The following is a 27,550-nucleotide window of genomic DNA, read 5'->3' on the forward strand; positions in this document are numbered from 1 at the left end:
CAACCCCTACTGAATTTTCCCACTTCGGTCTTTGCTATGGATATGTGTGCCACTAAGAGCTAAACACAACGGTAGCAAGTCCCCCTGCTAATTCCTCACAAAATGGTAAAAGATGCAAATTAAAATAAAAAAAGTAGAACGTTATTGTAGCCCTAAGAAGGGCTGTTGGGTTCTTTGAGAATCACTCCTGCCTAACAGTAAGCTAATAGAACACCCTAACGCTTTCCCTGACCAGCAGCAGCTCTCTCCCTAGCGGCATCCAGAGACAGAATGATCCGAGCAGCGCGGCCAGCGGCTAGTCTATCCCAGGGTCACCTGATCTGGCCAGCCAACCACTGCTATCGACGTGTAAGGGTACCACGTCATGCTGGGTGGAGTGCAGAGTCTCCTGGCTTGTGATTGGCTCTGTTTCTGGCCGCCAAAAAGCAAAACGGCGGGAGCTGCCATTTTCTCGAGCGGGCAAAGTATTCGTCCGAGCAACGAGCAGTTTCGAGTACCCTAATGCTCGACCGAGCATCAAGCTCGGACGAGCATGTTCGCTCATCTCTAGTCAGGACATCACGTCCCCAGATGAAGAAGACTTTCTTGCCTTTGAAACGAGTGTATAAAATGTCTAGAATTAGTCTGAGAAACTGCTTTATGGGCCAAGCAAAAAATGTAGTCACTAGAATATTGTGTAAGAACTTTCTGCATGGTCTTTGTTTTTGGTGGATTTTAGCTCAGATAAATAAAAAGCTGAAAAAAACTGAAATGACGTCTGAGACGTAAACACTGAAGCCAACGCCCCGAGAAAAACCCAACCTCGGCTTCAGGTCTATTAGTTCTTCTTATAGAATCGTCCCAGAACCATGGTCCTGATCCCCATCATCCTGTCCACCCTGGTGACTACTAGTGAGTAACTCTTTATATATCCTCCCTATGGTACTTACAGTATATAAAGATTTCAGTTTTATATTAATATTTTTTAATTACAAATTATAAAAAAAAATTTTTTTAATTTTTTTTAATTTCCCAAGTAAAAAGACTAAATGAAATTTAAATATCAGATTTTATTACAAATTTAATAAGTTTACTTTACTTTAAGTTACTTTTTGTTTTCAGTTTTGTAACAAAAAAAGTTGTTTTTCAGAAAAGGACAAGCAGAAAAAATAATCCATTTAAGATAATTCATAATTTCTGGTCAGGATACTTTAGATGACATATTTCTAATTTTAGGAATATTTGCTGAGGTTAACCCGTATTTTAGGATCTTTGTTGTCAGAATGCCGCTCCTCAACTTTTGTCTCGGAAAGTCTGACTCATGAGGAAGCCCCTCGCTCTGGAAGTCTCTCACTAGTTAACTCCGAATGTTCATTTTTGTTAATTAGGACATTGGGTTGAATTTAGATACTCTGCCGAGTAACTCTAGTAAAGGAATATGTTATGTAATCTGTTGTATATGCATATGTATACACTCACCGGCCACTTTATTAGGTACACCAGGCTAGTAACGGGTTGGACCCCCTTTTGCCTTCAGAACTGCCTCAATTCTTCGTGGCATAGATTTAACAAGGTGCTGGAAGCTCCTCAGAGATTTTGGTCCATATTGACATGATGGCATCACACAGTTGCCGCAGATTTGTCGGCTGCACATCCATGATGCGAATCTCCCGTTCCACCACATCCCAAAGATGCTCTATTGGATTGAGATCTGGTGACTGTGGAGGCCATTTGAGTCCAGTGACCTCATTGTCATGTTCAAGAAACCAGTCTGAGATGATTCCAGCTTTATGACATGGCGCATTATCCTGCTGAAAGTAGCCATCAGATGTTACAGGGTACATTGTGCTCATAAAGGGATGGACATGGTCAGCAACAATACTCAGGTAGGCTGTGGCGTTGTACCAAGGGGCCCAAAGAGTGCCAAGAAAATATTCCCCACACCATGACACCACCACCACCAGCCTGAACCGTTGATACAAGGCAGGATGGATCCATGCTTTCATGTTGTTGACGCCAAATTCAGACCCTACCATCCGAATGTCGCAGCAGAAATCGAGACTCATCAGACCAGGCAATGTTTTTCCAATCTTCTACTGTCCAATTTCAATGAGCTTGTGCAAATTGTAGCCTCAGTTTCCTGTTCTTAGTTGAAAGGAGTGGCACCCAGTGTGATCTTCTGCTGCTGTAGCCCATCTGCCTCAAAGTTTGACGTAGTGTGCGTTCAGAGATGCTCTTCTGCCTACCTTGGTTGTAACGGGTGGCGATTTGAGTCACTGTTGCCTTTCTATCATCTCGAACCAGTCTGCCCATTCTCCTCTGACCTCTGGCATCAACAAGGCATTTCCGCCCACAGAACTGCCGCTCACTGGATGCTTTTTCTTTTTCGGACCATTCTCTGTAAACCCTAGAGATGGTTGTGCGTGAAAATCCCAGTAGATCAGCAGTTTCTGAAATACTCAGAACAGCCCTTCTGGCACCAACAACCATGCCACGTTCAAAGGCCTCAAATCACCTTTCTTCCCCATACTGATGCTCAGTTTGTACTGCAGGAGATTGTCTTGACCATGTCTACATGCCTAAATGCACTGAGTTGCCGCCATGTGATTGGCTAATTAGAAATTAAGTGTTAACGAGCAGTTGGACAGGTGTACCTAATAAAGTGGCCAGTGAGTGTATTTATATAAGCTTGTATTGTGCAATGTATATGTGTATGTATTGCCTGATGTTTGTGAAAGGACCAGTTATAGGAACACAGACAAGACACTTAGCTCTAAATCTGAACCCACCAACAGCCCTTCCTGCTTGCCTCATACACCCGGTATGGGACAACTTGTTGTGTTGTGCAAGGTACTTATAAATGTGTGTCTGTGTAATGTATGTATATGTGTGTGGATCTACCTTCTTCTATTCCTTGATAAATTTTACATAATTGTGGTAAAAAAAATAAATAAATAAAAATCATGACCAACTGGTGGTTTAGTAACTGAATGTTGAGTTTATCATTTATATATTTCAGCCTCTTCTCTTTCTTGCCTGAAATGCTATGGAGAAGGTAATAAACGCTGCCAAGGACCTGTGGTCGAATGTCCTCCTGACTTTAAGGCTTGTGTTACAACGATAGGGAGCGATACTGTAGGTAAGTTATGAACCCAAACTGGGTTAAATTATTTAATAGGATGTCTCTAGACATAAGTTGCCCTTGTACCTTTACTGCATTAATAATTATCCCTGAATGTTCATCAAGTGATTAATCAGTACTGATACTTACTTAAGTGCTGTCTACAGACTCTCCTTAGATCTTTGTTTACATGCCTGAGCTCTGATGAACAGGAGGAGCTGCTGCAGAAGATTATGACTCATCCTGCTCATTCCCCTCTTCCTCTCTCTGTTTGTGAGAGAAAGAGACATAGTTGGAAACACCATGAGGAAAGGCTGGAGCAGTGAGAGAGGAGGGTAGCATGGTGAGAACAGGGAAAGGGTCAAGCTCTCAAAGAAGGCAAAGACACAGATACAAATACATGCCGAGACATATCTAATGTAAGAGATTTATTGAAAAATAGCCAACCCCTTTTAGTTCACCAAAAGATTGAAGGTGTCCTCCCTTGACCCTATTTTGACCAAATTTTAGGATGTAGGACATACATATATTCGTCTGCTTGAAACATCTCATTTGTCAAGTGCTGTGTAGAGAAGGACTCATATTACCTACCACAATAACACACACCTTGGCTGCCCTAACATGTTTTAAGCTACTCATCTTCATCTTTAACTTGTAGGTGGGAATGAAAAGACCTGGATCAGTTGGAATTGTGGGAGAATGAACATGTGCTCTAGTTCTGGAAGCCTGACCACGGATTTTGGCGTTAAGAAGATTAGTAGTTCCTGCTGTTACACCAGTAACTGTTCTCCTCCAACTCCAAAATGTAAGTATCTGCACTGACTGTCACCTAAGATGTGAAACATCTATTGTCAGTAGTGATGTAATGATGGGTCAGTGTTATCTATATAGAGGACATTGTACAGGGAGGGGGAGGAGATAAGCTGTGACATCATCTATTGTCAGTAGTGATGTAATGATGGTTCAGTGTTATCTATATAGAGGTCATTGTACAGGGAGGGGGAGGAGATAAACTGTGACATCATCTATTGTCAGTAGTGATGTAATGATGGGTCAGTGTTATCTATATAGAGATCATTGTACAGGGAGGAGGAGGAGATAAGCTGTGACATCATCTATTGTCAGTAGTGATGTAATGATGGGTCAGTGTTATCTATATAGAGGTCATTGTGCAGGAGGGGGAGGACATAAGCTGTGACATCATCTATTGTCAGTAGTGATGTAATGATGGGTCAGTGTTATCTATATAGACGTCATTGTACAGGGAGGAGGAGGAGATAAGCTGTGACATCATCTATTGTCAGTAGTGATGTAATGATGGGTCAGTGTTATCTATATGGAGGTCATTGTACAGGGTGGGGGAGAAGATAAGCTGTGACATCATCTATTGTCAGCAGTGATTTAATGATGGGTCAGTGTTATCCATATAGAGGTCATTGCACAGGGAGGGGGAGGAGATAAGCTGTGACATCATCTATTGTCAGTAGTGATGTAATGATGGGTCAGTGTTATCTATATAGAGGTCATTGTACAGGGAGGGGGAGAAGATAAGCTTTGACATCATCTATTGTCAGTAGTGATGTAATGATGGGTCAGTGTTATCTATATAGAGGACATTGTACAGGGAGGAGGAGGGGATAAGCTGTGACATCATCTATTGTCAGTAGTGATGTAATGATGGGTCAGTGTTATCTATATAGAGGTCATTGTACAGGGAGGGGGAGAAGATAAACTGTGACATCATCTATTGTTAGTAGTGATGTAATGATTGGTCAGTGCTATCTATATAGAGGTCATTGTACAGGGAGGGGGAGAAGATAAGCTGTGACCTCATCTATTGTTAGTAGTGATGTAATGATTGGTCAGTGCTATCTATATAGAGGTCATTGTACAGGGAGGGGGAGGAGATAAGCTTTGACATCATCTATTGTCAGTAGTGATGTAATGATGGGTCAGTGTTATCTATATAAAGGTCATTGTACAGGGAGGGGGAGGAGATAAGCTGTGACATCATCTATTGTTAGTAGTGATGTAATGATGGGTCAGTGTTATCTATATAGAGGTCATTGTACAGGGAGGGGGAGGAGATAAGCTTTGACATCATCTATTGTCAGTAGTGATGTAATGATGGGTCAGTGTTATCTATATAGAGGTCATTGTACAGGGAGGGGGAGGAGATAAGCTGTGACATTATCTATTGTCAGTAGTGATGTAATGATGGTCAGTGTTATCTATATAGAGGAAATTGTACAGGGAGGGGGAGGGGATAAGCTGTGACATCATCTATTGTCAGTAGTGATGTAATGCTGGGTCAGTGTTATCTATATAGAGGACATTGTACAGGGAGGGGGAGGGTATAAGTGGTGAGATCATCTATTGTCTGCAGTGATGTAATGATGGGTCAGTATTATCTATATAGAGGTCATTGTACAGGGAGGGGGAGGGGATAAGCTGTGACATCATCTATTGTCTGCAGTGATGTAATGATGGGTCAGTGTTATCTATATATAGGTCATTGTACAGGGAGGGGGAGGAGATAAGCTGTGCCATCATCTATTGTCTGTAGTGATGTAATGATGGGTCAGTGTTATCTATATAGAGGTCATTGTACAGGGAGGGGGAGGAGATAAGCTGTGACATCTATTGTCAGTAGTGATGTAATGATGGGTCAGTGTTATCTATATGAAGGTCATTGTACAGGGAGGGGGAGGAGATAAGCTGTGACATCATCTATTGTCAGTAGTGATGTAATGATGGGTCAGTGTTATCTATATAAAGGTCATTGTACAGGGAGGGGAGGAGATAAGCTGTGACATCATCTATTGTCAGTAGTGATGTAATGCTGGGTCAGTGTTATCTATATAGAGGACATTGTACAGGGAGGGGGAGGAGATAAGTTGTGACATTATCTATTGTCAGTAGTGATGTAATGCTGGGTCAGTGTTATCTATATAGAGGACATTGTACAGGGAGGGGGAGGAGATAAGCGATGACATCATCTATTGTCTGTAGTGATGTAATGATGGGTCAGTGTTATCTATATAGAGGTCATTGTACAGGGAGGGGGAGGAGATAAGCTGTGACATCATCTATTGTCAGTAGTGATGTAATGCTGGGTCAGTGTTATCTATATAGAGGACTAAGTACAGGGAGGGGGAGGGTATAAGCGGTGACATCATCTATTGTCAGTAGTGATGTAATGATGGGTCAGTGTTATCTATATAGAGGTCATTGTACAGGGAGGGGAGGAGATAAGCTGTGACATCATCTATTGTCAGTAGTGATGTAATGCTGGGTCAGTGTTATCTATATAGAGGACATTGTACAGGGAGGGGGAGGAGATAAGCTGTGACATCATCTATTGTCAGTAGTGATGTAATGATGGGTCAGTGTTATCTATATAGAGGTCATTGTACAGGGAGGGGGAGGAGATAAGCTGTGACATCATCTATTGTCAGTAGTGATGTAATGATGGGTCAGTGTTATCTATATAGAGGTCATTGTACAGGGAGGGGGAGGAGATAAGCTGTGACATCATCTATTGTCAGTAGTGATGTAATGATGGGTCAGTGTTATCTATATAGAGGTCATTGTACAGGGAGGGGAGGAGATAAGCTGTGACATCATCTATTGTCAGTAGTGATGTAATGATGGGTCAGTGTTATCTATGTAGAGGTCATTGTACAGGGAGGGGAGGAGATAAGCTGTGACATCATCTATTGTCAGTAGTGATGTAATGATGGGTCAGTGTTATCTATATAGAGGTCATTGTACAGGGAGGGGAAGAGATCAGCTGTGACATCATCTATTGTCAGCAGTGATGTAATGATGGTTCAGTGTTATCTATATAGATGTCATTGTACAGGGAGGGGAAGAGATAAGCTATGACATCATCTATTGTCAGTAGTGATGTAATGCTGGGTCAGTGTTATCTATATAGAGGACATTGTACAGGGAGGGGGAGGAGATAAGCGATGACATCATCTATTGTCTGTAGTGATGTAATGATGGGTCAGTGTTATCTATATAGAGGTCATTGTAGAGGGAGGGGGAGGAGATAAGCTGTGACATCATCTATTGTCAGTAGTGATATAATGCTGGGTCAGTGTTATCTATATAGAGGACATTGTACAGGGAGGGGGAGGGAATAAGCGGTGACATCATCTATTCTCTGTAGTGATGTAATGATGGGTCAGTGTTATCTATATAGAGGTCATTGTACAGGGAGGGGGAGGAGATAAGCTGTGACATCATCTATTGTCAGTAGTGATGTAATGATGGGTCAGTGTTATCTATATAGAGGTCATTGTACAGGTGGGGGAGGAGATAAGCTGTGACATCATCTATTGTCAGTAGTGATGTAATGATGGGTCAGTGTTATCTATATAGAGGTCATTGTACAGGGAGGGGGAGGAGATAAGCTGTGACATCATCTATTGTCAGTAGTGATGTAATGATGGGTCAGTGTTATCTATATATAGGTCATTGTACAGGGAGGGGGAGGAGATAAGCTGTGACATCATCTATTGTCAGTAGTGATGTAATGATGGGTCAGTGTTATCTATATAGAGGTCATTGTACAGGGAGGGAGAGGAGATAAGCTGTGACATCATCTATTGTCAGCAGTGATGTAATGATGGGTCAGTGTTATCTATATAGAGGTCATTGTACAGGGAGGAGGAGGAGATAAGCTGTGACATCATCTATTGTCAGTAGTGATGTAATGATGGGTCAGTGTTATCTATATAGAGGTCATTATACAGGGAGGGGGAGGAGATAAGCTGTGACATCATCTGTTATCAGTAGTGATGTAATGATGGGTCAGTGTTATCTATATAGAGGTCATTGTACAGGGAGGGGGAGGAGATAAGCTGTGACATCATCTGTTATCAGTAGTGATGTAATGATGGGTCAGTATTATCTATATAGAGGTCACTGTACAGGGAGGGGGAGGAGATAAGCTGTGACATCATCTATTGTCAGTAGTGATGTAATGATGGGTCAGTGTTATCTATATAGAGGTCATTGTACAGGGAGGAGGAGGAGATAAGCTGTGACATCATCTATTGTCAGCAGTGATGTAATGATGGGTCAGTGTTATCTATATAGAGGTCATTGTACAGGGAGGGGGAGGAGATAAGCTGTGACATCATCTAATGTCAGTAAAGATGTAATGAGGGGTTAGGGTTATCTGTATAGAGGTCATTGTACAGGGAGGGGGAGGAGATAAGCTGTGACATCATCTAATGTCAGTAAAGATGTAATGAGGGGTTAGGGTTATCTGTATAGAGGTCATTGTACAGGGAGGGGGAGGAGATAAGCTGTGACATCATCTATTGTCAGCAGTGATGTAATGATGGGTCAGTGTTATCTATTTAGAGGTCATTGTACAGGGAGGAGGAGGAGATAAGCTGTGACATCATCTATTGTCAGTAGTGATGTAATGATGGGTCAGTGTTATCTATATAGAGGTCATTGTACAGGGAGGGGGAGGGGATAAGCTGTGACATCATCTATTGTCAGTAGTGATGTAATGATGGGTCAGTGTTATCTATATAGAGGTCATTGTACAGGGAGGGAGAGGAGATAAGCTGTGACATCATCTATTGTCAGCAGTGATGTAATGATGGGTCAGTGTTATCTATATAGAGGTCATTGTACAGGGAGGAGGAGGAGATAAGCTGTGACATCATCTATTGTCAGTAGTGATGTAATGATGGGTCAGTGTTATCTATATAGAGGACATTGTACAGGAGGAGGAGGAGATAAGCTGTGACATCATCTGTTATCAGTAGTGATGTAATGATGGGTCAGTGTTATCTATATAGAGGTCATTGTACAGGGAGGGGGAGGAGATAAGCTGTGACATCATCTATTGTCAGTAGTGATGTAATGATGGGTCAGTGTTATCTATATAGAGGTCATTGTACAGGGAGGGGGAGGAGATAAGCTGTGACATCATCTATTGTCAGTAGTGATGTAATGATGGGTCAGTGTTATCTATATAGAGGTCATTGTACAGGGAGGGAGAGGAGATAAGCTGTGACATCATCTATTGTCAGCAGTGATGTAATGATGGGTCAGTGTTATCTATATAGAGGTCATTGTACAGGGAGGAGGAGGAGATAAGCTGTGACATCATCTATTGTCAGTAGTGATGTAATGATGGGTCAGTGTTATCTATATAGAGGTCATTGTACAGGGTGGGGGAGGAGATAAGCTGTGACATCATCTGTTATCAGTAGTGATGTAATGATGGGTCAGTGTTATCTATATAGAGGTCATTGTACAGGGAGGGGGAGGAGATAAGCTGTGACATCATCTATTGTCAGTAGTGTTGTAATGATGGGTCAGTATTATCTATATAGAGGTCACTGTACAGGGAGGGGGAGGAGATAAGCTGTGACATCATCTATTGTCAGTAGTGATGTAATGATGGGTCAGTGTTATCTATATAGAGGTCATTGTACAGGGAGGAGGAGGAGATAAGCTGTGACATCATCTATTGTCAGCAGTGATGTAATGATGGGTCAGTGTTATCTATATAGAGGTCATTGTACAGGGAGGGGGAGGAGATAAGCTGTGACATCATCTATTGTCAGTAGTGATGTAATGATGGGTCAGTGTTATCTATATAGAGGTCATTGTACAGGGAGGGAGAGGAGACAAGCTGTGACATCATCTACTGTCAGCAGTGATGTAATGATGGGTCAGTGTTATCTATATAGAGGTCATTGTACAGGGAGGAGGAGGAGATAAGCTGTGACATCATCTATTGTCAGTAGTGATGTAATGATGGGTCAGTGTTCTCTATATAGAGGTCATTGTACAGGGAGGGGGAGGAGATAAGCTGTGACATCATCTGTTATCAGTAGTGATGTAATGATGGGTCAGTGTTATCTATATAGAGGTCATTGTACAGGGAGGGGGAGGAGATAAGCTGTGACATCATCTATTGTCAGTAGTGTTGTAATGATGGGTCAGTATTATCTATATAGAGGTCACTGTACAGGGAGGGGGAGGAGATAAGCTGTGACATCATCTATTGTCAGTAGTGATGTAATGATGGGTCAGTGTTATCTATATAGAGGTCATTGTACAGGGAGGAGGAGGAGATAAGCTGTGACATCATCTATTGTCAGTAGTGATGTAATGATGGGTCAGTGTTATCTATATAGAGGTCATTGTACAGGGAGGAGGAGGAGATAAGCTGTGACATCATCTATTGTCAGTAGTGATGTAATGATGGGTCAGTGTTATCTATATAGAGGTCATTGTACAGGGAGGAGGAGGAGATAAGCTGTGACATCATCTATTGTCAGCAGTGATGTAAAGCTTTTATATTTTGTAGATTAGAATTATTCTTCTGTACGACCCATCAGATCTGGCCATAATCAGAATGTACATTTCTAGTGAAGCCTCTCATAATATTTACCATTCTCTTTAAGTTCCAGAAGGAAACACTGATAAGAACGGCATCTCCTGTAGAGGCTGCGACAGCGAGAGGGGGTCGTCATGTTTGTCTAATCCGAAAATTATACATTGCACCGGGGAGGAAAATATATGTGTCCTAATGACCAACATAACCAAGGAAGGTACAAATCATCTAATACTAATATTATACCATACACCACAGCTGCAGCAGAACCTCCTAATACACACCTCAGCTACTGCAGAACCTCCTAATACACACCTCAGCTGCTGCAGAACCTCCTAATACACACCTCAGCTGCTGCAGAATCTCCTATACACATCTCAGCTGCAGAACCTCCTAATACACACCTCAGCTGCTGCAGAACCTCCTAATACACACCTCAGCTGCTGCAGAACCTCCTAATACACACCGCAGCTGCTGCAGAACCTCCTAATACACACCTCAGCTGCTGCAGAACCTCCTATACACATTTCAGCTGCAGAACCTCCTAATACACACCTCAGCTGCTGCAGAACCTCCTAATACACACCTCAGCTGCTGCAGAACCTCCTAATACACACCTCAGCTGCTGCAGAACCTCCTATACACATCTCAGCTGCAGAACCTCCTAATACACACCTCAGCTGCTGCAGGACCTCCTAATACACACCTCACCTGCTGCAGAACCTCCTAATACACACCTCAGCTTCTGTAGAACCTGCTAATACACATCTCTACTTCTGCAGAAACTCCTAATACACATCTCTACTTCTGCAGAAACTCCTAATACACACCTCAGCTTCTGCAGAACCTCCCAGAACACTCCACAGCTGCTGTATAACCAACTAATAAATACCACAGCTGCTGCAGAACCTCCTAATACACACCTCACCTGCTGCAGAACCTCCTAATACACACCTCAGCTTCTGTAGAACCTGCTAATACACATCTCTACTTCTGCAGAAACTCCTAATACACATCTCTACTTCTGCAGAAACTCCTAATACACATCTCTGCTTCTGCAGAACCTCCCAGAACACTCCACAGCTGCTGTATAACCAACTAATAAATACCACAGCTGCTGCAGAACCTCCTAATGAGTAACATAACCAATCATCAATCATAACAAATCATCTAATACTGATATAATACCACACACCTCAGCTTCTACAGAACTTCTTAAAACACTCCTCAGCTGCTGTTGAACCTGTCAATAAACACCACAGCTGCTGCAGAACCTCATAATACACACCTTACCTGTTGTAATACCTACCAGAAAACTCCTAAGCTTCTGTAGAACGTGCTAATAAACATCACAGCTGCTGCAGAACCTCATCATACATACCCCTGCTGCTGCAGAACCTCCTTAAACACTCCTCAGCCGCTGCAGAACCTGCTCAAATTTACATAATACATTTTACAATTCACCAGTTGGTGCGTTCCCCGGCGATAATGCACTGTGCGGGGAGTCACTAAGATCGTGCGCCCGATATCCTGCATGTGTCGCTTCCCCGCTCAGGTCCCTGGAGTTCACCTTCTTCTTCCTGGTGCATGTAAGTCCTTGGGCTTGTGACACAATTTAAATGTTAAATCCCGCGCAATCCGTCGGATTGTTCGACTTCCCACCCCACCCCCATTTCTGTTGCATGAAAACCGGCACAGATGCGCCAATATCCGATCACGTGTGACACAATCCCTGACGCGATCCCCGAAAAGTCGGAAAATACGGCCGCGGGACCCTTTAGTAAGTAAGCCCCAATCTATGTCTCCCTTCCTGATTGTATTCTGGGTTTCTGCTTGCTGTCAGTGAAATGGAACATCACTGATTATGTTCTGTACTCCTGACTTGGATGCATGTGACAAGCAAAACAAAAGGCGGAGCTTACGCTCTAATTTTGGACCTGATACATTCCCTTTTATAAGGAATCTGTCATACGATGTGACCGTGTAGCCAGTGTTGAGATGACTGGTCACGTGTCCTCACACTGCTGTGCTCTGTGATGTCTCCTGTGCAGTGCTCTCTAGCCCCTCTGTTCTGAATGCAGGAAGTAGTAACAATGCTCAGGGTCCTTGGATGCTACTAAGAGGATGACTTTTCCTTCCTCAGGAGGAGCTGTATCCACACACTTCATCTCAGGTTGCGGCACGGTAGGAACATGTGGATTTAGCCACCGCAGGATTCAAGATGATGATCGGACAACTATAATCAACTTCTCCTGTGGCAGCGGGAGCGTTCACCTCCCCCCGTGCCGGCTCCTCATGGTACTGGCTGCACTTACCGTCATAAGAGTCATTTCTTAGATCCTCAGGGGTGGGGTCTCCGGAGCAGAATTCTCCATTCATTCCATATAGCCTCATTACAGTCTCATTTTATCAGTATATATCTTGTATCAATTCACAACTTTCAAGATCTCTGCTTGCTGTCAGAGCTTAAAAATTTGCTCTTCGCACTTGATGTCTGCTCAGAAGCAGAAGGATTTACAAACCTGGGCTAAAATGTGAAGGATATGCAAGCAGGTGGGGCATCGGTAAAAGGCTTCGGAAAAAGAGGTCACCCAAAATATCTGAGCTGCCCCTCTCTAATATTTGGCACTGACGCTGTTACAAACCGCACAGCTGTGTGTCTGTCACATGGCAAGGACCAAATAGGGTTCCCATTGAACCCTATTTGGGGGTCATTTACTAAGGGCCCGATTCGCGTTTTCCCGACGTGTTACCCGAATATTTCCGATTTGCGATGATTTTCCCTGTATTGCCCCGGGTTTTTGGCATGCGACGGAAATCGGGGGGCGTCGACGAACGATAACCCGAAGGATTAAAAAAAAAAAGTGTTGCTGGACACACGCTTACCTTCACCAGGTATAGGATGGTGCATTCCGGTGGGCCTCGGCGTACTTCAGCGCAGCAGCGACACCTGGTGGACGTCGGAGGAACTGCCTTAGTGAATCGCCGGAAGACCCAAATCCACCGCACAGAATGCGCCGCTGGATCGCGAATGGACCAGGTAAGTAAATCTGCCCCATTGTATCCATAGGGATTGGCCCAAGTTTTAGGGTTATCCCCCTATTCCCCCACCTATCATTTGGGGGGTCTTTCCTCTATGACTCCAACCGATCACGTGAAATGGGGTCTGTTTCCTCTTAAATGAGGTCTCCTTCCTCCACCAATCTGCTGGCAGTATCTTGTAGCGACATACAGCATGATTTCTGTTCTGTTCTTGAGAAATCCTCAGTATAATCCATATGCTAATGAGGCAGTTGGTGCACTTCACTAAATCCCTACATCACTGTCCTATAGTTCTAGTTCTCTAGTTGTCAAATGATATTTACCAGACTAATCTCCTGTGTATCTAAGTAGAGGGTAGTGATCCAGACAGGGATAGCAGCGCTCATAATGAGGATACATCCAGGGGGCACCAACTGCCTCATTAGCATACAGATTATAATAGGAAATTCCAAGAAATAATAAAGATCTATTGAATTCACTGTTCATTTCTACCCAACATGCTGCCAGACAATTATAATGCTTGTGCAGGGGGTACACTCCCTTTATTTCATGGAGGGGCAGGTTTCGCATGCACCCTGCCCCTCTATTTATTGTACAGGGTAGTATTAGAATAGCCAATCGCTGTGCCCGGCTATTTCCAACACTGCTGTAGGCACTGAATGGAGGGGCAGGACACATGCTGAAACTTATCATCGATTTCAGGGATCAGGAGCCCCATTACCTTGATCATAGGGGTCACAGTAGTGCCAGTGGTCGGATCCCTACTAATCAGTACCGGAGATATCTTGCTCCAGCCCTGACAACCCGAAAACCTCCACTGGGGCTGGGCAGCAATTAGTGGAACTTGGAGCCAGAGCATAGGGGCAATTATCAGGGCATGTACACCAGTTGTGGGCACTATTGCGGAACATTATTTGAGGGAATGGTATATTTTAAGAGGTGACTGAAATACGTCTGTAGTACATAGCCGGTGGTGTCACATCCTATATATGGGTGAGTTATGGGGAAAGTTGGCGCAGGCTGCACATCAATGATGGATACACCAGGGGTAATAATAGGGGCAGATAGGCAGCAATAGGGTTTGATCGCAAACTGAATAGTGTCTACATCAATGGTGTCCCAAAACCAGACAATAAATAGAAGTCATTCTCCATGTTATGCAATAAAACTGTTTTCACCACACAATTTTGTCTTGTTATCTTGTCTCAAATTAATAATCAAAGCAAATAATCAATAGCAATAATCACAGGGTCAGCAGAGTCATCTCATAATAAAAGAGGGAAAGGACAGAAGAGTCATCTCACTGTAAAAAAGAGGTCAGGGTCAGCAGAGTAACTTCATTACAAAAAGAGGTCAGGGTCAGCAGAGTAACCTCATTACAAAAAGAGGTCAGGGTCAGCAGAGTAACCTCATTACAAAAAGAGGTCAGGGTCAGTACAGTCATCTCATTATCAATAGAGGGCAGGGTCAGTAGAGTCATATCATTATCAATACAGGTCAGGGTCAGTACAGTCATCTCATTATCAATAGAGGGCAGGGTCAGTAGAGTCATCTCATTACCAATAGAGGTCAGGGTCAATACAGTCATCTCATTACCAATAGAGGGCAGGATCAGCAGAGTCATATCATTATCAATACAGGTCAGGGTCAGTAGAATCATCTCATTACCGATAGAGGTCAGGATCAGCAGAGTCATCTCATTACCGATAGAGGTCAGGATCAGCAGAGTCATCTCATTACCCATAGAGGTCAGGGTCAGTAGAATCATCTCATTACCGATAGAGGTCAGGGTCAGTAGAGTCATCTCATTAACCATATAGGGCTGGGTTGTCGGAGTCAACTAATTTTAAATAGAGGGCAGTGTCAATGGAGTCATCTCATTATCATTTCTGTCATTTTGTCTGTTACCAGAATTTCACCACCCTAACTAACAATGCTACTGATTAAGGGTAACAAGTCCTCCCCATATCATCCAAAAATTAGCTACCAGTGATGCATCTCATTAGAGCCATTTTTCTGATAGCTTTTCTGACTCATGTCTCGTGGTTTTGACTCTTCTCCTCTCGGATGCTGCCAGTAAACCTCACCACCTTATTCTGACTGACAGAACTTTGTCTCTTTAAATCATTGCCCTTCCTCCTAGTACTAAGGGATGGATATTATATAACTACAGACATACAAAGCTCAATATAGAATTTATTTTGTGTCATTATTTTTTACACAGTGCCTTGTGTTACATTCATGTCACGTGACCAGAGTGACATAATCTCAGGTCCTTTAGCCTCTTAACATTAGCGAGCTGTACCTCATGCATGTATGTATCTGATCACATGAAATCAAAGCAGCCTCCATGGAGGATGGGGAGGAGTAGAAGTCCATAGAGGCTGCTGTGACTTCATGTGATCAGATACATACATGGGGTACAGTTTGCTAATGCTAGTAGGGTAAAGGACCTGAGATGATGTCACCCTGGTGACACATCATGAACTGCTGAATATTAAGGAGGCATAAGGCATGGGGAGGAGTAGATAGGAGTGGCTGGCCGAGCAGGACACGTCCCCCTCTGATACCAGGTAATTTAAGATAAAGTTGTTGTGAGGGAAACAATTGTTAGGTAAAAGAAGGGGGTCAGTCAGTTAATAGGGCTCTATAGGAACCTGCCACTAGCTGTATATATGACAATTTGGTGAGAGGTTCCCTTTAAGGTCAGTAAAAATCAAAGTTAACATCATCAAATTTTCATAACAAAATATACAAAACCTAATTTTCGGATCCAGGCAGCACATTTTGTGACAGTTTAATGATTCCCATAACTTTATTTTTCATAGATTTTTACATTTTAAATGTGAATTTTTTCACTTCTTTCACAAAAAGCACAAAAAACAGAAGAAAAAAGTTAAGTTGCATTTTCTTTGGAAAATAAAATTCTTTGGACTTCTACAAGGCAATAAAAAAGTGAAATTTTTCTGTACGCTAAAGGATTGGCGCAGCCTTTAAGGGAAATGCTCTTTATGGTTCTATCTGTGAAGGGAAACAACAGACAAATAAATGTATACAGCAAAATATTCATGAAAAACAACAACTAACACAACAAAATTCTTTGAAAATCGAACACGTTCTGTTTATACATGAAGATATTTTTTTGCTGTATATTTGGCCCAACAATCATTGGTGGATTAAAGGAATTGGACAGCAGTAGAATGGTTTGTGTCATTTTATACTGTTGCTATTTGTTGTCATGGAGATAGCGCATGTAGCTAATCACTGGCTGCTCTACTGGCCACTTCAGCTACTTCCTGCAGTGTGAGAGGAGGAGCAGGAAGTGGAGACCAGCAGGAGGTGGAGGATTCGGACACCTGTTGACGCCCGAACTGCGAACCAGATAAATAAATTGCACCTGTCTCTTTAAGACACAGGTGTGATTTATATGTGGAGCGACGGAGTGCCTTTCCGGCTGCTGGCGTCGCTCTGTTCTATGCAGTGACACAGGCGGCGGGTGATCACGTCATGCCTCTAGAAGACGGAAGCCGCGTGGCATATATATAAGGCCTTTTTACACTAGGGTTGTCTATATACATTTATATGGGTCTGGATCCTGTTTATACTGGGGGGGGGGGGGGCTGTATATATATATATATATATATATATACACTCACCGGCCACTTTATTAGGTACACCATCCTAGTGACGGGTTGGACCCCCTTTTGCCTTCAGAACTGCCTCAATTCTTCGTGGCATAGATTCAACAAGGTGCTGGAAGCTCCTCAGAGATTTTGGTCCATATTGACATGATGGTATCACACAGTTGCCGCAGATTTGTCGCCTGCACATCCATGATGCGAATCTCCCGTTCCACCACATCCCAAAGATGCTCTATTGGATTGAGATCTGGTGACTGTGGAGGCCATTTGTGTCCAGTGACCTCATTGTCATGTTCAAGAAACCAGTCTGAGATGATTCCAGCTTTATGACATGGCGCATTATCCTGCTGAAAGTAGCCATCAGATGTTACAGGGTACATTGTGGTCATAAAGGGATGGACATGGTCAGCAACAATACTCAGGTAGGCTGTGGCGTTGTACCAAGGGGCCCAAAGAGTGCCAAGAAAATATTCCCCACACCATGACACCACCACCACCAGCCTGAACCGTTGATAGAAGGCAGGATGGATCCATGCTTTCATGTTGCTGATGCCAAATTCTGACCCTACCATCCGAATGTCACAGCAGAAATCGAGACTCATCAGACCAGGCAACATTTTTCCAATCTTCTACTGTCCAATTTCGATGAGCTTGTGCAAATTGTAGCCTCAGTTTCCTGTTCTTAGCCGAAAGGAGTGGCACCCGGTGTGGTCTTCTGCTGCTGTAGCCCATCTGCCTCAAAGTTGGACGTACTGTGCATTCAGAGATGCTCTTCTGCCTACCTTGGTTGTAACGGGTGGCGATTTGAGTCACTGTTGCCTTTCTATCAGCTCGAACCAGTCTGCCCATTCTCCTCTGACCTCTGGCATCAACAAGGCATTTCCGCCCACAGAACTGCCACTCACTGGATGTTTTTTCTTTTTCGGACCATTCTCTGTAAACCCTAGAGATGGCTGTGCGTGAAAATCCCAGTAGATCAACAGTTTCTGAAATACTCAGACCAGCCCTTCTGGCACCAACAACCATGCCACGTTCAAAGGCCACAAATCACCTTTCTTCCCCATACTGATGCTCGGGAGAACTGCAGGAGATTGTCTTGACCATGTCTACATGCCTAAATGCACTGAGTTGCCACCATGTGATTGGCTGATTAGAAATTAAGTGTTAACGAGCAGTTGGACATGTGTACCTAATAAAGTGGCCGGTGAGTGTATATGTATATATACAAGCCGAGTTTTTAAGCACAAAATATGTGCTGAAAAATGTCCCCTCGGCTTATACACGAGTCAATATCCAGCTATAAAGAGTAAAAAATACTTAAAAATACTTTAAAAATAATAAACTTATATACTCACCCTCCGGTGGCCCCGATGTGCAGCGTTGCTCCCCCAATGTCCGCGTGGCTCGTCCTCAGGCTTCCGCACCCATCTTCCTTCTTCTGCTGGGGTTTTCCCCTGGACGGATACTGGTATGACGTCAGCAGCGGCGTCTCATACTAGGCGCCTGCCGGCTGGGGGAGAGCGGTGGCGGCGCCCAGCAGAAGAAAGAAGACTGGCGTGGAAGCCTGAAGACGAGCCGCGCGGACATCGTGGGAGCAGCACTGCACATCGGGGCCACCGGAGGGTGAGTATATAAGTTTATTTTTTTTTTAATGCTGGGGGCAGGCTGTATACTACTGGGGGCAGGATGTATACTACTGGTGGCAGGCTATATACTACTGGGGGCTGCTGTATACTACTGGGGGCAAGCTGTATACTACTGGGGGCATGCTGTGCTGGCTGTATACTGCTGGGGGCAAGCTGGGCTGGCTGTATACTTTAGGGGTCTGGTTGGCTATATACTGGGGGGGTCTGTGACCGATGCATTTCGGCTTATACTCGGGTCGGCTTATACTTGAGTATATACGGTATATATTTATATGGGGCCAGAGTCTATATATACTGGGGGGGGGGTCTGTATACATTTATATGGCGCCAGATACTGTATGCATTGGAAATGGAAGGGGGGTCTGTATACAGTGTCAGTTATCCTGTCTGTGGGGATGTTAATTGTCAATTGTTAGTAAAGTTTTCAGCATTTACTGGGTGCGGGCACTGGAATAGGAGTGGTGGGGGGGCAGCATTTTAATATTCTCCTCAGGCAGCAAATATGCTAGAATCGGTCCTGGAGAGACATATAGATAGATAGATAGACACATAGATAGATATATCTGGACTACTCAATGGTGCATCTTTATGTTCCAGATTTATTGCGTCTCATTCAGGGCTTGTGTAAACATGGCCCTGTATATACTCTCTATAATCACTATACACTGTATATACTATATACTGTACCTGGGTTCTTCACGACGCCTCTGTAATCCACACATATTGTCTGATCTCCTCTACAGTCTATTCTCTGGCTGGACGTACATCCCTCCACCGTCCCCTCCTCATAGCAAGAATCGCAGGAGAGGCCATTACTGGTTTCAGCATCTTGAGGAACTAGGAAAGGGTCCACCGACACTTTTTTTGCAACATTGGGATATACAACTAAATGGGTATGACTTTTCCAGTAGTTCATGTTACATTTCTCCCAGCTGCAGTAAGTTACATAGGACTGCATATAAAAGCCCTTGGCAGAGATGAAGAGCCAGGATTTATTGGGTACGTCAAAGGGGCAACCATTGTAGATAAAAGGGGTCTTCACATCACCTGCAATAATATAAGACACCAAGAATGTTATTCTGCTGTCTGATCCCTAATTGTTAGAAAAGTATCAATAAAATGGACTGCTCCAAGGGTTCCCGCTCCCACTGGTTCCTTCAGTGACCCATAGAGAGGAAAAGTAGCACCATGTAATGCTTCATTTCACCTGCGGAGGCGCTGCAGGGAATTTAACCAACTTCCTGTTTTTTTTCCAAATATCACAACCGATTGCTGGACAGCAAGACATCATTTTATCAGAAATAAAAATCTTAATTAAGTATGTAGGACCACATATTACAGGTCTTATACACCAGAAATCTGGCGTAAAAGCCCTGAAATATGCACCGTCAGAAATTGTGCCTATTCCGTTACCTCTATGACAAGTAGGCATTGAGGGGTGTAAAGGGGGGCACGGTTGACAGCAGAGTGGGTTGGTGGGAGGTACTCCTGCCCCCATGCCTGGGTACTGCCTATAACCATGGGTTAGGGTACAATTCTACACTATGTCAGACTTGGTGTAGAAATGCCCCACCAGCTGCACAATGGGATTTAGCAGGAGTTTAGAGCCTCCCGATCCGATGGGGGCACCATCATACAATGGCTCACTATGTGCCAGTGTACGATAAATGTGCCCCGTAATTGAATTTCCCATTAAAGCCCATAAGATGCGAAATGTTACTCCTGACAACAAAGGCCTCATGCACACAATGTAAGCAACACCCGAGATGGGACCAAGGTGTAGCATATGTGCGGCTGGAGGGGTGAGCACTACATCTCCATACTGACAAAAGCAGCCCAGCTGTACGAAAATATATGCATGCTCTTCTCGGTGACCCACGTGTGAGCTCACCGTACCATGGCCGGACCCCAAAGGGGTCTATGGGGACGTATATTCATCCACAAACTTTTCAGCCACATATCGGTTCGTGTGCACAGAGCCTTAAGTTTGGGGATGTGGTTACGATGGGTACTGATTTTCCAGAATTGGGTAAGTTTCAATGTATTTCTAGATATGATGATTCTTGGTTAGATCTCACCCCCTCTTTAATATTTAAGGGAGACATACAGTATATATTGATGTCTAATCCTCAGGATGGATCATCTATATCAGATAATGTTATCAGTCTGATGTCTTCCACTACCAGCACATGGAAAATTACCAGGTCTGTCTGTGGGCTCAAAACAGAATTAGCACAATGACTGGTGAATATATTGGGGCAGATTTTCTTACCCGGCCCATTCGCGATCCAGCGGCGCGTTCTCTGCGCTGGATTCGGGTCCGGCCAGGATTTATGATGGTAGTTCCTCCGCCGTCCACCAGGTGGTGCTGCTGCGCTGAAGTCCGCTGGAATGCCTCGAAATACACCGGCCTGTCCTGGATGAAGGTGAGTGAAATTTTCGCGACACAATTTTTTGCAGCGGTTTTTCCGAATCCGTCGGGTTTTCGTTCGGCCACGCCCCCCCCGATTTCCGTTGCGTGCATGCTGGCGCCGATGCGCCACAATCCGATGCGCCAAAACCCCGGGGCAATGCAGGGAAAATCGGCGCAAAACGGAAATATTCGGGTAACTCGTCGGGAAAACGCTAATGTAAATGACCCCCATTATTTTGTTTTTTTGTCTAGTTTGGGGCCTTTTTTCTGTTATTATGGAGTTTCCATAATTATTTGTGTCTACTCTGGGGGATTCTCTGATCATTGTCTAACTGTTACTTTTATCTGCTCTGGGATCTCCGTTATAACTGTTTGCTCTGGGGTCTCCATTATTATTGTCTGCTCTGGATTCTCTATTATTATTGTCTGCTCTGGGTTCTCCATTATGGTTGTTTGCTCTGGGGTCTTCAGTATTATTGTCTGCTCAGGGGTATCCATTATTATTGTCTTCTCTGGGTTCTCCATTATTATTGTTTGCTCTTGGTTCTTCATTATAATTGTCTGCTCTGTGTTCTCAATTATTAATGTCTGCTCTGGGGTCTCCATTATTATTGTCTGCTCTGGGTTCTGTAATATTATTGTCTGCTCTTGGCTCTCCGTTATTATTGTCTGCTCTGGGGTCGACATTTTGATTGTTTGCTCTGGGTTCTCCATTATTATTGTCTGCTCTGGGGTCTCCATTATTAATGTTTGCTCCTGGCTCTCCATTATTATTGTCTGCTCTGGGCTCTCCATAATTATTGTCTGCTCTTGGTCCTCCATTATGATTGTTTGCTCTAGTGTCTCCATTATGATTGTCTGCTCTAGGGTCTCCATTATGATTGTTTGCTCTGGGGTCTCCATTATGATTGTCTGCTCTGGGTTCTCCATTATGATTGTTTGCTATGGGTTCTCCATTATTATTGTCAGCTCTGGGTTCTCCATTAAGATTGTTTGCTCTGGGGTCTCCATTAATATTGTCTGCTTTGAGTTCTCCATTAATATTAGTAATGTTTCATCTGTGGTTTGTGCTATTGAAATTGCCTGCATGACTATGACTGGGGGAATATTTGTTTGGATTCTGGGTTGATATTTTATGCTGCATTGTAGAATTTCGGTGGTGGGATTTTGTGATGCTTTATGGTAAGTGCTTCTAGAGTGCTGGTTACTAGTGCAGCCCTTTGAAGCTCAACTGTAGGATAATGTGGTCCTTGGAAAAAAAAAGTCGAGTGCCCCTGATTTAAAGGGTCTGTAGCATTTACAGTAGGATCATTGATGAGTCCCTTCAATCCTTACTGAGCACAGTGCCATACACTGCATAGTGGTTTTGCTTGTTATTGCACCTCAGTATCACTCCCTTTAAAATGACTAAGACGCAACCAGGTTGTCACAGGTGACCCCCGCGATCCATCTCTCGGATTGCGGGGGCACCCATGTCCTGGTCTGCCGCACGGTCCCCGGTCCGTTCCTGTCACGGGTGCACCCGTGCTCTGCTGCCGCGGCCCCGCTCCCCCCGGGTCGGTACTTACCTGTCCTGGCTCTTGATGGCTCCATCGCGTCCCGTCCAGGCTGCAGGTCTGTCTCCTGTTTAGGCTGCGTGCTCCCACTGCTAGGGTGCGCGCCTACTCTCTAAGAATTTAAAGGGCCAGCGTCCTCCTTATTGGCGCTGGCATTCCTGGCTCTGCTATATCCCCTGCCGGATCTTCGTGTCCTGTTACTGAAGAGAAAGCCCTCCGTGTTCCTGAGCGTTTCCAGGCACCTCCGTGTATTCTGTGATTCCCGTGTTCTGTGTTGTTTCCGTGTTCCTGGTGTCCTGTGGCAGTCCTGGTATACTGTGGCGGTCCTGGTGTCCTGTGGCGGTCCTGGTGTCCAGTCCTGCTCCAGAGACTCTGCAGCTTCCCAGTGCTGCTCCAAAGACTCCGCAGCTTCCCAGTGCTGCTCCAGAGACTCCGCAGCTTGCCAGTGCTGCTCCAGAGACTCCGCAGCTTGCCAGTGCTGCTCCAGAGAATTAGCAGCTTGCCGGTGCTGCTCCAGAGACTTTGCAGCCTCCGCAGTTTGCCAGTGCTAATCCAGTGGCGCCCCAGCCTCCGCAGCTTGCCAGTGCTGCTCCAGAGACTTCGCAGCCTCCACAGCTTGCCAGTGCTGCTCTAGTGGCACCCCAGCCTCCGCAGCTTGCCAGTGCTGCTCCAGAGACTTCGCAGCCTCCGCAGCTTGCCAGTGCTGCTCTAGTGGCACCCCAGACTCCGCAGCTTGCCAGTGCTGCTCCAGTGGCGCCCCAGACTCCGCAGCTTTCCACGGCTGCTCCGGCATCCCCTGAGGCCGCTCCAGAGTCTCCACTAGCCTCCCCTGAGGCCGCTCAAGAGTCTCCACCGGCCTCCCCTGAGGCCGTTCCGGTGTGCCAGGAGCTGACCCAGCCTGCGGCTTCACAGATCTTCTCGGTGCCTGCTCTCCTCCTAAGGTGTCTTATCACCAAGAAGAATTGGAGGAGGCGAAGAAGGAAGAACAGCGGGCTGAAGAAGAAGAAAAGAGGGGCCCTAAAGGGGGGTACTATCATGGGTGACCCCGCGATCCATGTCTCGGATCGCGGGGGCACCCGTGCTCTGCTGCCGCAGCCCCGCTCCCCCCGGGTCAGTACTTACCTGTCCCGGCTCCTGATGGCTCCATCGCGGTCCCGTCCAGGCTGCAGGTCTGTCTCCTGTGTAGGGCGCGCGTGTCTACTTTCTAAGAATTTAAAAGGCCAGTGTCCTCCTTATTGGCGCCAGCATTCCTGGCTCTACTATATAGCTTGGCTACTCCCAGGATCCCCTGCCGGATCTTTATGTCCTGTTACTGAAGAGAAAGCCCTACGTGTTCCCGAGCGTTTCCAGACACCTATGTGTATTCTGTGATTCCTGTGTTCTGTGTTGTTTCCGTGTTCCTGGTGTTCTGTGACGGTCCTGGTGTCCTGTGGTGGTCCTGGTGTCCTGTGGCGGTCCTGGTATCCTGTGGCGGTCCTGGTATCTTGTGGCGGTCCTGGTATCCTCTGGCGATCATGGTATCCTGTGGCGGTTCGGTAATCCAGTAGCCTTCCGAGGTCCTGACAGCCATCTGAGGTCCTGCCTGCCATCCGAGGTCCTGCCTTCCTGTGGTCTTCGGGTCCCTACCTTGGCTGCCGCCGCGGGCCCCGTCGCACCCGTGAAGCAACCTGGTGCTCCCCGCCGCAACAAGACCATCCCGCTTTGCGGCTGGCTCTCCCGAAGACCAGGAGTTCACCTAGTCCTAAGGGACTATTTCCCCTGAGATTGTGACACAGGTGATGTGACTGATGGGCATAACCACACAGTAATGCAGTAATACTCACCAATCTTAATAAAACCAGCAACCGTTGCGCACTGTGAGAAGCCGACACAAGTCACCTCTGCTATAGAATTACAATGGTCAGATGTTCTGTCCAAGCAGCTGTTACATTTAACGCTTTGTTCTAGATGAAAACAACAAAATAAGAAGACTTTAGCCTGGGGAAGGTCCTATCAGTTACACACGGCTCCTAGGCAGAGGACAATTAGAAATTTCAATAATTAAAAGACAAGTTATATTACACATTCTCCCATACAACAATATGGGAGCCTACTCTGCTCCTTCTGCTCTATAATATGCTGCCTGGTGAATACAGTGAGGATGCAGAAGATCATCAGCTCTGTGTATTTTCCCGGTGTCTCTGCTGCTCCTGTGTTCCCTAGAGTCTGGCAGGCACAATCATGTGATGTCATTCTGCGTGATGGCTGCTGCTGCGGGGGAAGCGGGGATAGGTGAGTATCTGGGGATTACTGTTTTTTTAATTAGCAGCAATAAGGTAAAAAATAGTTGAGAGACCAAAATAATAGGGGGCTGTTGGTAGAAAATAATATTAGGTGGAAATGTTCAGGGTCCACAATATAAGGGAAAGCTGCTAGTGGAAATAATTATAAGGGTGAACTTCTAGAGACAAAATATGTTGGGTAGCTGTTAGGGGAAAAAGATGAGGGAGAGCTGCTGGAGGCACATAATTATAAGGAGAAGCTGCTGGAGGCACATAATTATAAGGGGAAGCTGCTGGGGGCACATAATATGAGGGGAAGCTGCTGGGGGACACATAAAATGAAGGGGAGCTGCTGGGGGACACATAAAATGAAGGGGAGCTGCTGGGGGCACATAATTATAAGGGGAAGCTGCTGGGGGCACATAATATGAGGGGAAGCTGCTGGGGGCACATAATATGAGGGGAAGCTGCTGGGGGCACATAATATGAGGGGAATAATATGAGGGGAAGCTGCTGGGGGACACATAAAATGAAGGGGAGCTGCTGGGGGCACATAATATGAGGGGAAGCTGCTGGAGACACATAAAATGAAGGGGAGCTGCTGGGGGACACATAAAATGAAGGGGAGCTGCTGGGGGCACATAATTATAAGGGGAAGCTGCTGGGGGCACATAATATGAGGGGAAGCTGCTGGGGGCACATAATATGAGGGGAAGCTGCTGGGGGCACATAATATGAGGGGAATAATATGAGGGGAAGCTGCTGGGGGACACATAAAATGAAGGGGAGCTGCTGGGGGCACATAATATGAGGGGAAGCTGCTGGAGACACATAAAATGAAGGGGAGCTTCTGGGTGGAATAATATAAGGGGGAGCTTTTTCTTGATATAATAAATCTTGGGGCCACAAGATTATGGAGAGCTGCTGAGGTGAATAATATTAGGGGGAACTGCCAGTGAGGCATAATATGAGGGGAAGCTTTTGAGGGGTTATTATGAGAGAGATGCCTGTGGGGGCATAATATGAGAGGTAGATGCCGGTGGAGGTATAATACATGGCGGACCAGTGGGGAGGCATAATATGAGGGGAAGCTGCTGGGGACATAAGTTGAAGAGTTGTTGCTGGGGGAGCATAATATTAGGGAGAAGTGCTAGGGGGCATAATATGAGGGGAAGCTGCTGAATGTTAATATGAGGGAATCTGCTTGTGGGAGTATAATATGAGGGGGGATTCTGGGGGTGCATTATATTACGGGGGCTTCTGGTATAATATAAAATGAGGGGAAGATGCTAGGGGAAATAATGTTAGGCATAGCTGCTAGGGGGCACACAATATAAAAGGAAGCTGCTGGGGGCACATAATATGAGGGAGAGTTGCTTGGGGGCCAATCTGTTGAGAAAACAAAAATGAGGTGGGGGTAGGAGAGCTGTTATGAGAGCACATCAACTTCACCAGGAGCGTCTTCCAGAGCAGCTGGAGCTGAGCAGATGGTACAAAATGGCACAGATTTATCAAGTGTGGGCATAATATGAAGGGGGAGCTGCTGGAGGTGCAAAATATGAGGGAGACAACATTATCAGGGGGGGGCACAATTTGAGGAGGAGCGGGCAGATCCATAATTCTGCACCTAAAGGGGTGCTCCGGTGCCAATTTAGACCGTGCGCCACTTTTATTACAGAGACTCGAGAGAAATGTGGCATTGATAGGATACTATGTGCAATCTGCGCAGCTCCTCCTGCTCTATAACATGCTGCCTGCATATAGAGTGTTATGTATAATCTGCTCAGCTCCTCCTGCTCTATAACATGCTGCCTGCAGATAGGACACTATGTACAATCTGCGCAGCTCCTCCTGCTCTGCAGGATACTCCTGGTGCTGTCAGTAGACGCTGAATTACACTCATTAGGGGATAATTGCCTTAATTAATCTAAAATATCTTTGTATTCCTGGAAGAAATTCCCCGGTGATGACCAACATTTAATGATGACGACCCAAGAGATGATCATATTCTTTCTTCCTGTCATTGTTCAAAAACTTCCACCCAAATGCAGAGCAGCGGCTGCAGTAGTGATAGTTATCTATTGTCTGGTAACTTACCTGCAGGTGTCAGAGCAGCGCAGAGGCAGAGGAGCAGCTCCTTCATGGTGGACGTGGTCTCTCTGTGTAATCCGGGTTATAGAGGAGACACGTCCCAGCGAGGGGTCAGGGTGCCGGATCTGAGTGTCGTCAGCAGTAGGACTATTGTGTAAGGACTGGGTGAGGAGAGGGAAGGGTTATGGGGTTATGCCAAAATAAGTTGACCCTGTGCCATCTCCTTATGAACACAAGACTCGTTCTCCTGCCGAAAATGCAGCCGTGTTGTGTCTGGAGATCCCGGTTGCTCGATTTGAATGATTTATTCTCCTATTAATGTCCAGAAGCTGTTGACATTGTATTTCTGACTCCTGAGAGTAAACACTCGCTCTGTCTCTGCAGCCACTGGCATTCGCAGATAAGACTCCTGGATTCTGTAC

The 27,550-nt window shown here is 45.2% G+C and overlaps 2 protein-coding genes across 2 annotated transcripts; one reads left to right on the plus strand and one right to left on the minus strand.

Annotated features, from left to right (window-relative positions):
- The first annotated feature begins 811 nt into the window (after positions 1 to 811).
- Positions 812 to 13,099, plus strand: LOC140065514 (phospholipase A2 inhibitor and Ly6/PLAUR domain-containing protein-like). The gene is made up of 5 exons (XM_072113109.1): positions 812 to 891; positions 2,999 to 3,118; positions 3,759 to 3,905; positions 10,549 to 10,695; positions 12,622 to 13,099. The coding sequence occupies exons 1-5, from the start codon at positions 849 to 851 to the stop codon at positions 12,813 to 12,815; spliced, it is 651 nt and encodes a 216-aa protein (XP_071969210.1). The 5' UTR covers positions 812 to 848; the 3' UTR covers positions 12,816 to 13,099.
- A 3,286-nt stretch (positions 13,100 to 16,385) lies between these two features.
- On the minus strand, positions 16,386 to 27,269 carry LOC140065515 (uncharacterized). The gene is made up of 4 exons (XM_072113110.1): positions 27,135 to 27,269; positions 24,600 to 24,719; positions 19,495 to 19,854; positions 16,386 to 16,541 (listed from the first exon to the last, which is right to left on the minus strand). Exons 1-4 carry the CDS (start codon positions 27,178 to 27,180, stop codon positions 16,417 to 16,419), a joined length of 651 nt encoding a protein of 216 aa, XP_071969211.1. The 5' UTR covers positions 27,181 to 27,269; the 3' UTR covers positions 16,386 to 16,416.
- Positions 27,270 to 27,550: the final 281 nt, after the last annotated feature.

This window comes from Engystomops pustulosus, chromosome 6 (genome assembly GCF_040894005.1).
Source record: "Engystomops pustulosus chromosome 6, aEngPut4.maternal, whole genome shotgun sequence".
NCBI classification, from domain to species: Eukaryota; Metazoa; Chordata; class Amphibia; order Anura; family Leptodactylidae; genus Engystomops; species Engystomops pustulosus.